Below are 15,467 nucleotides of genomic sequence, written 5' to 3'. Positions count from 1 at the left end.
CCGGCTTCCAGATCTCTCCCGTGTGGGCAGCTGACACCATCTAAGATTTGCTTGTCAACTTCTGTGTCTGAGATCCAGTATTCCGCTCTCTCCATTCAACCTGTGATGTCTTTTAGCTTCCCTTGACTCCAGTGAGCACTGATGTACAAAGAGGCTTATAGTGCCTATTTATATAGTGCTCAGCAACATCTCTGTATTCATTCTGCCTTTCCCACTGACTCCGCCATTAGGAAACAACTGCATATGGACCCAGTGAAAGCCATTCATACTGGGGCTATGCTGCTATCTTGGACATAGTAATGTAGTAGATGACAGCAGACCTGTACAATCTGTCCAGTCTGCCCAAAAAGATAAACTCAGGCACTCTTGCTTTCTCATGCTTTTCCCCTGCTTAGAGCTGTGCAACAGCATTTTCAGTTGTTTTCTTTTGTTGTTTTCTAATTAGCTTCTCTTCCTCTCACTGTATTGGGTAAGAAATCTGTGCACAAGCTATTATACATATGAAAAACTTATTTCCCTCAGCAGGAGCCTAGCAACCCACGCCCTCTCTCTAAGCCAGGCATCACATGACCCTTTTAATTTCTCTTTAATGAGTTTCTTCATTTTATAATAGTATTCATTTTCAAGTTAAATTCAGTTGCTGTAGTTCTCTATAATGGCTTCCCTCCATCATTTCATATTTGATCATGTTATGGTCAGTATTGTTAAGTGATCCCACCACCATAACTTCTGATGCCAGGTCCTCCATTACAGTGAGGATAATATCAACCCCTCTCCCCTCTTAGTTCTAGGGCCAGATGATCTCTGAAGCAATCATTTATTGCAATTTACCTCCCTAATATGTCCCAAATCGGTATCAGAGTGTTTGACATCTACTGTTGTTGTGTTGTCAGTTTTGTTTGCCTTCTTAATTTCCATTAGCATTTCACGGTCTGTTTCCTTGTTATAGCTGGGTGGATGGCAGTAGACGCTTACTACTGTACTCATTCCCATCAAACACAGAATTTCTATGTGTAAGGGCCAGATATTCAAATGTCCTGTACGTACAGTCCTGCTGAAAATTCTTACATCTTGCCCAAGCTGTAACCATATAGTTTTGGGGTTGAGCAAGGTTATTTCACCCAGCCATATGGATAACAGTGATACTCAACCACTATCCATATCATTAAGCAATTTAACTTATAAACAGCAAAAAGTTGCCCTAAGTTAAACCTGTTACCTATACATGTGAAAAGTAATTCTGTAACTAAGTGCTCATTTCTCTAAGGACAAGCAGGACATCGTTTCTCACAGATGGGTGATGTCGTACAATGAAGCGCCGGTAAGGACTCAACCCAGCGTTTGATAGCCTTAAGAAATCTTTGGCAGCATCCTACCACACATGCATAAGTGCCTTCCCTCTCAGCATAAGCGTGTGTGACCAGCAGTCTTTTTTTCCATGGTGCAGACAGATTGCATTTTTGTGAGCTTTCCTCAGTGCATCTTTATATTCTGATTTTCAGTGTCTTCCTTGAGCAAGTACTATTTATTTCCCTCATTTTCTTCTTGTACTTTTCCTGCCCTATCTGGGTTAGTGTTTCTCAGTTGATTTGTAGCAATTTTAAGTTTCCTTTCTTTTCACGGCTCTGAGGCTCGCTTAGTCCTGAGCACCAGCTGGGAGTTTTCTGTGAGGTTTGTTTCTTTCTCTCACCATTGAGCCATTTGATTTTGCCTCAGTTATTTTTTCCAGTGTGTCCCAGAAGACCTCCAATGACTTCAAATGTTGTGCCTAGTGTAACAGGGTCATTTCTAGCACAGGCCCCCACAATTGCCTCTGATTGTTCTCTCTGTTTAAAAATGCAGAAAAGAACTCGGAGGGTGAGGCAGGCTCAAAAGGAGAAACTTTTAGGCCCTCCAAGTCCATACCATCGACTTTGGCATTGGAAGTATCAGTCCTTCTGGCCACTGGGAGTGCACTGGCATTGAGCAGGTCTCCACTTGCCTTAACATCGGGCACTGGTGGTAGGCTCCAGGACTAGTCTGCATCGGACCCGAGACAGAGGACATGTATGGATTTGACAATATCCTTGTCAGCATTGGAGCATCGTGATGTTATGCATCTGGTGAAGTCCAAAAAGCATTGGCATCAGTTCTTCTTGAGGCATGGTGCCGGGGGCTCTGGGACATCAGCATTGCCGACAACCAAGAAGTGCCAGGAGGAGCGCGCCCCCTCTATGATAGCGGTTCTGCTGTTCCAGTCTTCACACGTCAGGGCTCCGCTTCCAATTCGACACTGGCAGATTCCCAGGCTGCCTCCATAGTTCATCCTGGTGTACTATTTACATGCTTTGTTTACAGTGCAAGTTTGAGTTCTTCATTGTAGGCATCTTATGAACAGCTTTCCACAGTTAACATACAACTACTTGTACAACTTAAGTATGCTTCCCAAAACAGACCATAAGGTTTCTCTTTCAGCATGTATGACTTCATGCTACACAAATTACCTAGGGCTTTTATTATATCTGCTGACTCCCCTGTAAACTCTTAAGAGCAGCTCCATGGCTTGTCTGTCTTTGTATATCACTAATTTAGCTTTGGTGTTAGTCTAATGAGGAGGCTACTTCAACTGGGCCCAGCCCACATACAGTCCTCTGGCACAACCTATCCCAGCCTGTCTGCCTGATTCTTAGCACAGATTACCTGCCCAGGTACTTGATAACCCAAGTGAATGCTTCCCTATGTCTTTTAACAACTAAGTTTTCTGAAACAAAATTTCACTGACCCGCAGTATAAAATAGTTTGTGTGTGAAAAGTGGTAGCTCTCAGTTAACTGACTGTGGCACCAATGCCCTTTTATAATTAGAAAGAATAAACTGACTGAGCAAGTGAGCCAAAAATTAAGCTCCCATTAAATCATCATACATCCTTAAACATACTACTATAAAAAATACTATGCCAATTTTTAATAAAAATAATTTAGTATATGTATATACTGCATTCAACAGTGACCCATATAATGTTCAATAAAGTCTCAATGTAACACCCCTTAATGAGTCTCAGTGTGAAAATATTTCAAATCGATCTTGACAAACTTCAGGATCACTTATCTGTGTCGATGATTATCCCTTGACCAAGGGTTCTTTTTTTTTTTTTTTTTGTATGTTTGAAAAATGCACGAGATATAGTGGAATTAGAAAAGGTGCAGAGAAGGGTGACGAAAATGATAAAGGGGATGAGTTGACTTCCCTATGAGGAAAGACTAAAGTGGCTAGGGATCCAACTTGGAGAAAAGAAAAGACGGCTGAGGGGAGATATAATAGAGGTCTATAAAATAATGAGTGGAGTAGAACGGGTAGACGTGAAGCATCTGTTTACGCTTTCCAAAAATACTAGGACTAGGGGGCACAAAATGAAGCTACAAAGTAGTAAATTAAAAATGAATCGGAGAAAATTTTTCTTCATTCAACGTGTAATTCATCTCTGGAATTTGTTGCCAGAAAATGTGGTAAAGGCAGTTAGCTTAGCAGAGTTTAAAAAAAGGTTTAGATGGCTTCCTAAAGGAAAAGTCCATAGTGTCACGTCTGTGGCCGTGACCACCCTCAGACTTACCTTGTTCCTGGGGGTCAGCTTCCTAGCTGGCTCCTGTTTCTTCTGTCTGTCCTTTCTGAGCTAGCTCTGGCTCCCTGTGCTGGCTGCATCCAGCAGCATGACACTAATTGCTTCACTATACAGCACCTGTGGGTGTTGCCTGGGTTAGCTCTCTCTCTCTCTCTGTGTGCTGGCTGCTTCCAGCATGACTCTAATTGCTTCACTACACTACACCTGGGTGTGGGGAGCCTCTCTGTGTTTCACTGTGTTTTGTGCCTGAACAGCCTCCGTAGTTACTTAGAGATTGCTGCAGCTGCGCCTCTGGTGTTGAAGGGCTTTATTAAGCACTTAGAGACTGCAGCCTTTGCATCGTCTAAGGTCCCTGGTATGTTACAGTGCTCTGTGCACTGCTACATTGTCCAGTTCAGTATGAGTTCCTAGCATATGACTAGTTAGCTTGGGCACAGCTTTGTTTGTTAGCTTGTGTACAGCTTTACTAGTTCTCCTGTGTTTGCTCAGTGTGAGTTCCTAGCGTATGACTAGTTAGCTTGGGCACAGCTTTGCTTGTTAGCCTGTGTACAGCTTTACTAGTTCTCCTGTGTTTGCTCAGTGTGAGTTCCTAGCGTATGACTAGTTAGCTTGGGCACAGCTTCGCTTGTTAGCTTGTGTACAACTTTCCTAGTTCTGTGTTTTGTTTAGTGTGAGTTTCTAGCTTGTGACTGGTTAGCTTGGGCATAGCTTTCCGGTTAGCTTGTACAGCTTTACTAGTCTTCTTGTGTTTAGCTTTCTGGTTTTCCCGTGTGTGTTTTCTTTTGCTTCTGGAGCTTCAGCCCTAGTCCTGTCTGTTGCCAGTACTCCTTGTTACTGGAGCTCCAGCCATAGTCTTGCTCCTTGACCTGACCGTTGCCTGAATCTGACTACTCTCTGCCCGCTGTCCGACCTGCCTACTGCCTGGACCCGGATATTCTCTGCCTGCGGTCAGACCTGACTATTGCCGGAACCCGGACATTCCCTGCCTGTCTGCCTTGCTTTCGCCTAGGTGCCTGGGGGCACTTCTGTATCCTGAGTCCTGTTTTTCCTGCCTGCTAGTTCCAGTTCCGGTTTTCCTGTAAGCCCTGCCGGCCGCCCGAACCTGAGGGCTCAACCCTTGGGGAACGGTGGCTAAGCGTAGGTGAAGCCTAGATCCAGTGTGTTTCTGTCCGGCGGGTTCCGGTCCCGTGGGTTCCAGTCCAGTGGGCTCCGCTCCAGTGTGTTCCAATCCAGTGGGCTCCGCTCCAGTGTGTTCCAATCCAGTGGGCTCCGCTCCAGTGTGTTCCTGTGCAGAACTCCAGTCCGGGGTTCCAGTCCAGTCTTGCCTCGTCTCTACCTTGAAGGTGACTTTGCCTGCCACTGCCGCTCAACGGTAGTGGCCCAAGGACTCACGAACCCAGTGCTCCCGGGGAAGAAGCCTGACAGAATGCCAAGGTCCTCGAGAACGCTACACATAGACCATTATTAAATTAGACTTGGGGAAAATCCACTATTTCTGAGATAAGCAATATAAAATGTTTTGTACTTTTTGGGGGGATCTTTCCAAGTATTTGTGACCTGGATTGGCCACTGTTAGAAACAGGATGCTGAGCTTGATGGACCTTTGGTCTGTCCCAGTATGACAATACTTATGTAGTTATGTATATTTATAAAGAAGAGAAACCTGTGGTTACAATATTGAATGTCCAGGGTTCCTGATGAAGGAGGTATCTGAAACGGAGCTCTGTAGAACCCTTGGCCAAGAACAGTCATCGACACAGAATTTGTGCTGAAGTACATTTGGGAGATATCCTGCCTTGACTAATTCATGTTGATCAGGTAGGCTTTGTGCATAACCAGTACAAAGTGTATACAAGTTATTGACGGCCTGGGAGTATTATTTGGATCATAGAGTTTCAGCTTTGATTGTGAGTTGTGATGCAAAAGAAGTGTTTGACTTGATGTCTTGGCCTTATTTATTTTAGACATTACACCACTTTGGCTTCCAGGGGTTTCTTCTGGAAGCTTTGCAAGTGCTTTACAGTAATCCTAGGGCTGCCCCTTTGGTAAATGGTATACAGTCCTTCCCATTTGTTGCAGGCAGAGGAATTAGTCAGGTTGGTAAATGCTAATTATAGGAGCAAATTCATAAATTTGCCTTTAGAGCTTACATAGTGCCTGACAGACCCCAAAAATGGCCACATTTATTTATTACATTTATAACCCGCTTATCACCTAAGCAGGGTTCAAGAAAACATACATAAAATAAACATTCTTAATACCTGTTAACATCCCATCTATAACATCACTGCATCATTAAATCACAAGTAAGCCTGAACAAATCAATAGCCCCTGATGCTGTTTGCATAAAATGTGGAGAGGAGGGAGCTATGCTGGGTCACTTATTTTGGGAATCAGTCAAAGATTTTGGGAACAGGTGCACCACTATACTGTTTGGGTTTTACATAAATCCCATTTAATCTACACTTGTTTTTGTGTCATGACTGTACACATATCAGACATTCCACTACTGCATTTCAAAAGAAATTGCTTTACTACTTGGTTTTTTTTTTAATTGGGGGCGTGGGGGGGTGGAAATGTATTCTTTTACAATGTCAAAGTGAAGCTCCATCAGCTGTGATGCAGTGGATGAACATGGTTGATGCCACGATGGTCCTTGAACATCAGAGTGAGATGGAATGATGTTTAATGCCCCGTTGGGCACAAAGTTGGTGTTCTTATTATTAAGGGGGTCTTTTACTAAAGGTTAGCACAAATTATCTACAACAGGACCCATTTTATTCCTGTGAGCCCTGCCGTAGATAACTTGTGCTAATCTTCAGTAAAAGACCCCCTAAATGACGAAGGTCCAAAAAAAGTGTTAAAAGAAGTTTATATCTGATGATATTACTGATGGGATTAATGGCATTTCCCTTTGACCTCACTCAGGTTTGGAGACACTTCATTACAAGAAGTCATTAATATGGAGAGTCTAGTGAGGTTAAACTCCTACTATGAACAGTTCAAGGAAGTTTTGCCTGATGACTGTGAGTATTTAATGTGTATATTTAAACATTTCTTGACATTTTAAAATATTTAAGATGTTTACATAAAATCAAAATAGGAATTATATTGTAGAAATGCATCTCATATATATTTAGAGTCAGTGTTCATAGCTCCCAGGGAATACTATAGGGATGGGGAGGAAGTCTTGGCCATCATACGGTGGTGACATCTAGTAGACATAGGGTGTATACTTACTGAATTCTGGAGGAAGCCATGGACAGTTACTGTGGTAGTTGGGCTAGGTGGAATGGAGAATGTGGCTAAAAAGGGACACAGCTTAAGGTAGTAGTGAATGGATGTTGACTCCTTAATAGAGGCCTGTTTCCAAAGACCACAAGAGCAGAAGGAACCTAAGGGGCAATAGATACAGATATATTTTTGTAAGGTTTTCCAATGACCACCTATGAAAATATCAATGCAACATTCATGAACATAATAAGTTTTCATCAAATGACTGAAGGCATTGATGTAATCTCAGTACCGCTACACCTAATCACATCAACTATTGCCATCCTCAGTACAATGCTACAATAAATATTTTATTGTAAACTGCTTTGACACCCTTAGGGAAGATGGTATATCACTAAATGGAAATGGAGTTTTCCTTTTAATTTGCTACATAATTAATCTACTCAAACAGTGTGAACTCTTACTTTTATTTTGTATTCCCATGTGATGACTGGTTGGGTAGATGTGATTGTTGATGTGAGGGTGGAAAGGTTCTTGTGGATTTTAATATTCATTTAGATGCCCTAGTAGGAATTGAGGAGAGTTTCTTGATTATATGGAGGATATAGGACTATATTTAGTTGGTAACGTCTGCAACCGTTCCACAGGTCACATGTTGGATTTTTACCATGGGTTGTGGGAGTTTGGATGTGCTTTTTTCTTGTGGTTAAGATGTTATCTTGGTCTGATCATAGTTTAGTTTGGGATGAATTGGAAGGTGTTAAATCACAGATTTTATCAAGATGTTTGTATCAGATAGATGGGGAAGCAGTTTGTGGAATTTATGAAGAATTGGGTTTAGAAGTGGAAGATTTAAGAGTGGAGAAAGCAGTGAGAATGATCAGAACGTATGCGTTCTTTAAATGAGAGGTTCTAATTCTGACATAGTTTTATTTGTGTGCTGATGATATGCTCTTTCTAATCCTGGTTGACCGTCACTCTCTCACTTCATCTAAAGTGTCTGACTATGTTGCAACAATTGAAGATCTTAGTATGACACATGGTTTTAGGCTCAGTAAGAACAAGAGTCACTGGTTGAGTCACTCTTTGGACTCTGTTCCTGATGAGCTCCCATTATTTGGTGCTCTGTCTTTAAAAGTGGAGCATATATCTTAAAATCTTAGGTATTTTTCCCAATATGACACTGTCTCCTGAAGCTCAAGTTAATTATGTTATTAGGACTGTTTTTCTTAAACTTTATGAACTCTCTAGTGTTTTCTGTTTATTTTCAGAAAAACATTTTTCACTAGTAAAAAAGTCCCGTTTCTGACACAAATGAAACGGGCGCTAGCAAGGTTTTCCTCGGAGTGTGTATGTTTGGGAGAGTGTATGTGAGAGTGACTGTGTGAGAGACAGAGTGAAAGTGTGAGTGTGTGTGTGTGAGAGAGAGAGAGTGAGTCTGGGTGTGAGTGTGTTTGTGAGAGAGTGTGTGTGTGAGAATGAGAGTGTGTGCAAGTGTGTATGTGAGACACAGTGTGAGAGAGAGTGTGTGTGTGCGAGAGAGAGAGTGTGTGTGAGACACAGATTCTCTGTGAGAGTGAGTGTATGAGACCAAGCGAGTGTGTGAGTGACTGTGTGGCACATAGAGAGTGAATGTGATACAGTGTGAGACAAAGTGTGTGAGAGTGAGAGTCAGAAAGACATTGTATATGAGAGAGAGAGTGTGAGCCCTGCCCTCCCAATCCATGCCCATCTGTCCCCTGCCTCCTCCATTCATCCTTTTCCAGCAATTCCCCTCTCTCCCTGAGCCCTGCCCTCCCAATCCATGCCCATCCATGCTCCTCTGTCACCTGCCCCCTCCATTCATCCCTATCCAGCAATTCCCCTCTCTCCCTGAGCCCTGCCCTGCAATCCATATCCATCCATGCCCATCTGTCCCCTCCATTCATCCCTATCCAGCAATTCCCCTCTCTCCCTGAGCCCTGCCCTCCCAATCCATGCCCATCCATGCTCCTCTGTCACCTGCCCCCTCCATTCTTCCCTATTCAGCAATTCCCCTCTCTCCCTGAGCCCTGCCCTCCCAATCCATATCCATCCATGCCCATCTGTCCCCTCCATTCATCCCTATCCAGCAATTCCCCTCTCTCCCTGAGCCCTGCCCTGCAATCCATATCCATCCATGCCCATCTGTCCCCTCCATTCATCCCTATCCAACAATTCCCCTCTCTCCCTGAGCCCTGCCCTCCCAATCCATGCCCATCCATGCTCCTCTGTCCCCTGCCCCCTCCATTCATCCCTTTCCAGCAATTCCCCTCTCTCCCTGAGCCCTGCTCTCCCAATCCATGCCCATCCATGCTCCTCTGTCCCCTGCCCCCTCCATTCATCCCTTTCCAGCAATTTCCCTATCTCCCTGAGGCCTGCCCTCCCAATCCATGCCCATCCATGCTCCTCTGTCCCCTGCCTCCTCCATTCTTCCTTTTCCAGCAATTCCCCTCTCTTCCTTCCATGACCCCCCCTCGCATCCATGCTCCTCTCTCTCCCATGTCCCAGCCTGGCCCGCCCTCTTCTTCCTCCCCCCCTTCGCATCCATGCTGTCGTTTCTCCCCTGCCCTCCTGCTCCCATTGTTCAACTTTACTGCCCACCCTCTTCTCTCCCCCCAACATCCCTTTTTTTTTTTTTCTTTTCTTTTTAAATTTACCTCAGTGGTGGCGGTTCCGGCAGCGCAGTGTCAGGGAAGGAGGCGGCGCTCCTGATGTCTAGCCTTCCCTTCGCTTTGTTCCGCCTTCTTCTGACGTCATCTTTGACGTCAGAAGAAGGCGGAACACAGCGAAGGGAAGGCTAGAGACGTCGGGAGCGCCGCCTCCTTCCCTGACGCTGCCGGAACCGCCACCACGGAGGTAAATCTAATATACTAAAACGCACCGTGCGTGGGTGCGATCAGTTTGTTTGGTTTTTTTTCCGCCCTCACGATCCGTTTTTTTTTCCCGCCCTCGACGTCATGACGTTTGACGCGAGGGCGGGGCAGAGACGGCTGGGTGGCTTCACACCACGAATCCACGAACCCTTCAGGAAGTGTTTGAGTGACTTCAGAACGTTGTCTTCAGAACGTTCACGGTGCGTTTTATTATATTAGATTATTGGTTCAAGTTTTTATTCTGTCTCATCTAGACTGTTGTAATAATCTTTACTTCTCTCTCATGGTTAAACTACAATCCAAACTTCAAATTATTCAGAATACAGTTGCAAAATTGATATTTTTCTTTAAGAAATTTGATAGAGCCGCGACTTTGCTTATTAATCTTCATCAGTGGCCTATCCAGGCACAGATTATCGTAAATTGGCCTGTTTTATATTCAAAACTTTCACTGTTCAAGCCCAGAATACCTGATAACCAACTCCAGACTTGCTACATCCAGGACCTTTTGAACCTTCATGTCCCATCATTTCAAGGAGTACATTATAAGAAAGCTCTGGAAAGCTCAATATGTTATCTGGCAGTTCAGATTGGTCGTCTTTGTCAAAGCAACTGAGAACTATGAACTCTTACTATTCTTTTTGGATATGTTTGAATACTTATTTGTTTAGAAACTATTTACCATCATGTTCTTTTTCACTATTTCTTTTGTACAGTATTCCTGGTTTATAGTTTATTTTAATTTGATATACCGCTTAGCCACAAATGCAACCATAGTGATTCATAATAAATATCTAAAAATAGGACAGCACAATCATACCAGACCATTCATTCCCAACCTAAAAACAATATAAAGAAAATAGAAGGAAAGAAAACTATGGTCTTATTCTTTTTGTTATCTGCTTTGAACCTTATTTTAGGAGTTGGCAGAATACAAATACCACATTAAATTACATTAATAGTGAAAGCCTTACTGGCGTGCTTCCTAGTGTCCATGTAGCCAATATTGGCAAGCATTGTATAGCAGCGCTTACCCAGTGTTTAAAAAAAAAATGGAAATTCCTGCACCTAAATTTACACAATACCGTGAATTACACATATAAATGTCACATTTAGGCGCTAACATTTATGCAAGGCATAGACCTGTTGTAAACATTAGCACTTGAATGTAGGTGCGTTGTTACCAACTGAACACTAGTATTCTGTAATGGCAATTATGCGTGGAAGAGCAGTTATAGGATAAGCACACTACCCACTTTATTTTGGTGCCTAAATGGTGGCGCCCTGTTCCACAATTGCTTCCAGTGTGTGCTAAAAACAAGCAACCCCAAAAAATATCATCAATGGGAAAATGAGACAAAATAGAAGACAAAGCAAAATGAATTATTTTTCTATGCATTCCTCTATCCTTTCTGTTGAGTCTGTTTTAGGGTAGTATCAAGGCTGGTGCAAGGTTGCAGGCCACTTCAAGTGTTCAGAATTTGGCACCATCTAGTGGCCAACACCAGCGCTGATGATGCCTCCTGCTTTATCAAGCCCCATTGAAAGTGTCCCATATACCCCCTTCGTTGCCCACCTGCTGACACTTCCCACCAAACCTTCACCATTGCTAACATACCTGCTCTGTTACTCAGATGCACACTGGATGTTTTTGCAAATACCTGAATATGAAACTATCAACTGTCAGCTTAGTGGTATGTCACACACTGGAAGAGCAGTTATCAAAGTGTTTTCTTATTGAAAATTAGGTTGTAGGTTTATGGGTGCAAAGTACCCATAGGCCTGGAACCCCCTTGCATGGTACAGAAATGTTCCATAAATGTCTGTAGTAAAATCATGTAATTCTTTGCAGACAAATTCAGAGGGCTATTTTTTTATTTATTTTACATGACATTACTATCTATTTTAAAACAATGGTATTGTAGTTATAAGACAAAAGTATACTTAAATTGTACGATGTCTGCAGAAAATTTCTTGTGTGTAAATAGACGTAATTTACATCTAGTGGTCTTTCCATGTTTTCAAACTGTGCATCCTTTTTGTAAAGTAAAACTGAGGCTTTTATTTATTTAAACATTTTATGGCCCAATCTATCTAAAAATTCTAGACAGGGTACAAAAAACATACACACTAAGATTAATACAAACAAAAAAAGCAAGATATCATTACACAGCATTTCACGTTACTGTCAAACTCATCCATCTTAGGAAATCAAGTACCATCATAGGCTTGCTGAGACAAGAATATGTTGAGGGATGTATGCATGTAGTTATTGAGATTTATTTAACTATCTTTATGGCGCGAGATTCATCCAAGGCAGTTTAGAACAGTTACAGCTTGACATAAAACTTACAATTTTGTTAGCAGCATAACAGTAGTAAAATCACCGAATATATGCATAAGTACAATTTGATGTGAACTTTGAGGTGGCAAATTGAATTCTAGTAATAGGACTAACATGACATGGTTTCAGAAGTATAAACATTTAACAGCATTGTAAAGCAATCATATAACAGAAATGTGATAAATGTCAGCAGGATACAAATGATACCCTTATAGACAGCATGGAAGAACATTTTATATAATGTAGACATGAAACTCACTATGTCAGCACAATACAAATGAAACCCCTTGTTCTTACTTTATAGGTCTACCTCGATCTCGTAGTCAGACATGCTTGCCTGAACTTTTACGATTTCTAGGACAAAATGTCCACGCAAGGAAGAACAAGAATGTCGACATTCTTTGGCAAGCTGCTGAGGTATTGAATTTTGTACAAACTATATTTTGCCATCTTGAGCTTTTTAAACAAATTCTGTTTAAATTTCATGTTTTCTCAACCCCTACAGCTAAGGGATCTCAAAGTGAAATTGCAGTTATCATTAAAATAAACATAGTACCTGAGTATCGGAGGGTGAACAATATAGCATCTATCTTTAGGAAAGGCTCCAATGGTGATGAAGAGAAATTATAGACTAGGGAACTTGATGTTGGCGCCAGGCAGAACCAGACTTTTCTGAAAAACAAAATGACTGACCTTATGAGTAGACATGACTTTAACAGGACAGAGTCAGTATGGATTTAGCACTAAGAAGTCTTACCTGATCAAATCTGTTAGATTTTTTGAAGTTCTTAAAAATTGTATAGATAAAGGTGAGCCAGTTGATACTGTTTGTAGATTTTCAGAAGTCTACCATGAAAATCTCCTCTGGAAATTAAGAGTTATGGGATAGGAAGCAATACCCTTTTATTTAGATTAGTACCTGGTTAAAAGATAAGAAATGGAGTTTAAGACTAAATAGTCAGTTTTCCCTACGGAGAAAGGTAAGTAGTGGAGTTTCCCAGGTACCTATTCTGGGACTTTTTAAAAAAATATTTATAAATTATCTGGAAAAGGGTACAATGAGGGAAATAATCAAGTTTGCAGATGATACGTAACTGTTTAACCACAAGCAGATTTTGAGTACTTACAGGAGACCCTTGAAAGATTAAGGATCTTTAATGACCAATGAAATTTAATGTAGACAAGTATAAAGTGAAGTATATAAGGAAAAGTAAACCTACTATAGGTATATAATGCTGGGTTCCATGTTAGGAGCAGTGGTGTAGCCAAGGGTGAGCCCAGGTGGGCCCAGGCCCACTCACTTTGGGCTCAGGCCCATCCCTATGATGTGGCTGGCAGGCATTCTTCCCAAGCCCCACCAGCCAAAAACTCCCAACAATTGTCTCTCCTGCATACCTTGTAAATAGATCTTCACCTGCAGCAAGTAGCGACTGATACATGCTGTAGGGCCGACATGAGCAGTGCGTATTAGTTGCTGCTCGCTGCCGGTGAAAATCTATTTAGAAGGTATGCGGGGGGAGGATGTTTGAGAGACCATATGGTATGCAGGCGAGAGAGGGAGAGACCAAGTCACTTGTGGGACAAGGCGGAGTTCTTCTGCCAACCCATATTGGGCCCAGGCCCACCCAAAATTGGGTGTCTGGCTACGCCCCTGGTTAGGAGTTACCACCCAGGGAAAAGCACTTGGAGTCAGTGTGAACAGCATATGATATGAATGTAATATAAAATATTTTATACACTTAAAAAGCACTCCTTACATCATTAATCATTTTTAAATTGTTTGTTAAATCACATATGTGCCCATATATATACTGCATTCCTCGGAACTCACAATCACTCGCACCATTCACTCATAGCATGCCGTACTCTTCACAATAATAACAGATTTGTAAAATTGTCTTATACACTGAATTAATTCAAGGTAATTCTTTAGCTTATATACGAGCGCTTATTTAGGACTCAGTTTTCTATAGTTCATTACATACTATCCACAGAACGTTCGTGGTAGTATATTGAGTATTATAACATTTTAGTCCAATGTATACTGGCTCAAATTGTAGTCCTTGAACACAAATTCATGTATCTTGTAGAAGCATCTCTAGCTCACCGCTCCCATAAGCAGTGTTCTATGGGGAACATCATCGTGCTCGATGAAGGCTACCGAGGTGCCATATACAAAACCAATCACTTCAGCTGAAAAGCTCTTATAAGTCCTCTAAATCCTCAATGTATCATCCTGTTCCTCTATGCGAGACCACATTTTGACACTTTCCTTCATCAGGAGGAACCAAAACATCGGAATCTGAAATATATGTGTATACATATACAACCACATACATGGCCTTTAACATACTGATGTCTAAATACTATCAACTCAGCTGCTTACCAACTGGACTTCATTCCAAGTCAGGAGTGTGTCACCCCCTCATAGACGCCATACCTTCAAGGGCATTACAAGGCATTTAAATGTACGCTGCACTCCTCCCCTATTGTGACGTGTACCAATTATAGCCACTCTACCTCCAAATTGAGGCCTTTTGGGGCCACCATAGCCCACTCAAAAATATAGTGTTATTCTATATTGTGCAGGAGGGAAAATGTGGGATACTAATGCAACAAATAATAATTTTTGAGCATGCTCAACCTCTGCGTTTCCTTCTCCATTGGTTGCCCGTGAGGGAACGTATCTCTTTCAAAATTTGCTCACTAACTCATAAAATCATTTACGGGCAAGCTCCGGAGTACATGCTTCGCCTTATCGACCTCCCACCCAGAAACGCAGTAGCCACCTCGCATTCGTATCTCAACCTGTATTGTTAATTTACTTAATCTTATGTGAGCCACATTGTGCCTGCATGCGTGGGAAAATGTGGGGTAGAAATGTACTATATGTACAATAATAATAGAGCTGATTGGACACCTCGGAAACTTCATACTGCAAAACTTTCATCTACGAATGTATGTTGGCACTGCCAGACACAAATAGGAATGCTAGTTCATATGATGTGTTCACAGATTCAACCTTTTTGACATTCTATCTGGAATATTATCTGCTGTATATTTAAGATCAATATACCTCTACAGTTGATCATATTCAAGTCTTGCTTCTCCAAAATATCATTACCAGAGCACCAATAATTTTGATACTTTAATTACTATTTGCACAACAAATAATACTGGCAAACTGGAAAAATTCCTCTTTATTAAATGAACATTCTTGGTGACAATCTGTCCTAATGTATCATAAATATGAACTAGCATCAGCTGATCTACCTGGATCAATACTTAAAAAAAAGTATGGTCCCTACTTACTGACTATGTAAACTCATTAGAGACTTCTAGTTAGTCATCCTGATTTCAATTATTTACTCAACTAGTTCACATTATGCATGTTTTTT

General features: G+C 41.8%; 1 protein-coding gene across 5 annotated transcripts in view; it reads left to right on the top strand.

Annotated features, from left to right (window-relative positions):
• The window catches only part of INPP4A (inositol polyphosphate-4-phosphatase type I A), a 349,368-nt gene that overhangs the window by 307,230 nt on the left and 26,671 nt on the right, over nucleotides 1–15,467 (top strand). For all 5 annotated transcript variants that reach the window (XM_030201389.1, XM_030201388.1, XM_030201387.1 and 2 more), the window contains 2 exons: nucleotides 6,526–6,623; nucleotides 12,374–12,486. In XM_030201389.1, coding sequence (XP_030057249.1) covers nucleotides 6,526–6,623; nucleotides 12,374–12,486 — 211 coding nt within the window. The remainder of the gene's footprint in view (nucleotides 1–6,525; nucleotides 6,624–12,373; nucleotides 12,487–15,467) is intronic.

Source organism: Microcaecilia unicolor, chromosome 4 (genome assembly GCF_901765095.1).
Source record: "Microcaecilia unicolor chromosome 4, aMicUni1.1, whole genome shotgun sequence".
Classification (NCBI taxonomy): Eukaryota; Metazoa; Chordata; class Amphibia; order Gymnophiona; family Siphonopidae; genus Microcaecilia; species Microcaecilia unicolor.
Note: the sequence above shows the minus strand (reverse complement) of the source record. Positions and strands in the feature narration are given on the sequence as shown.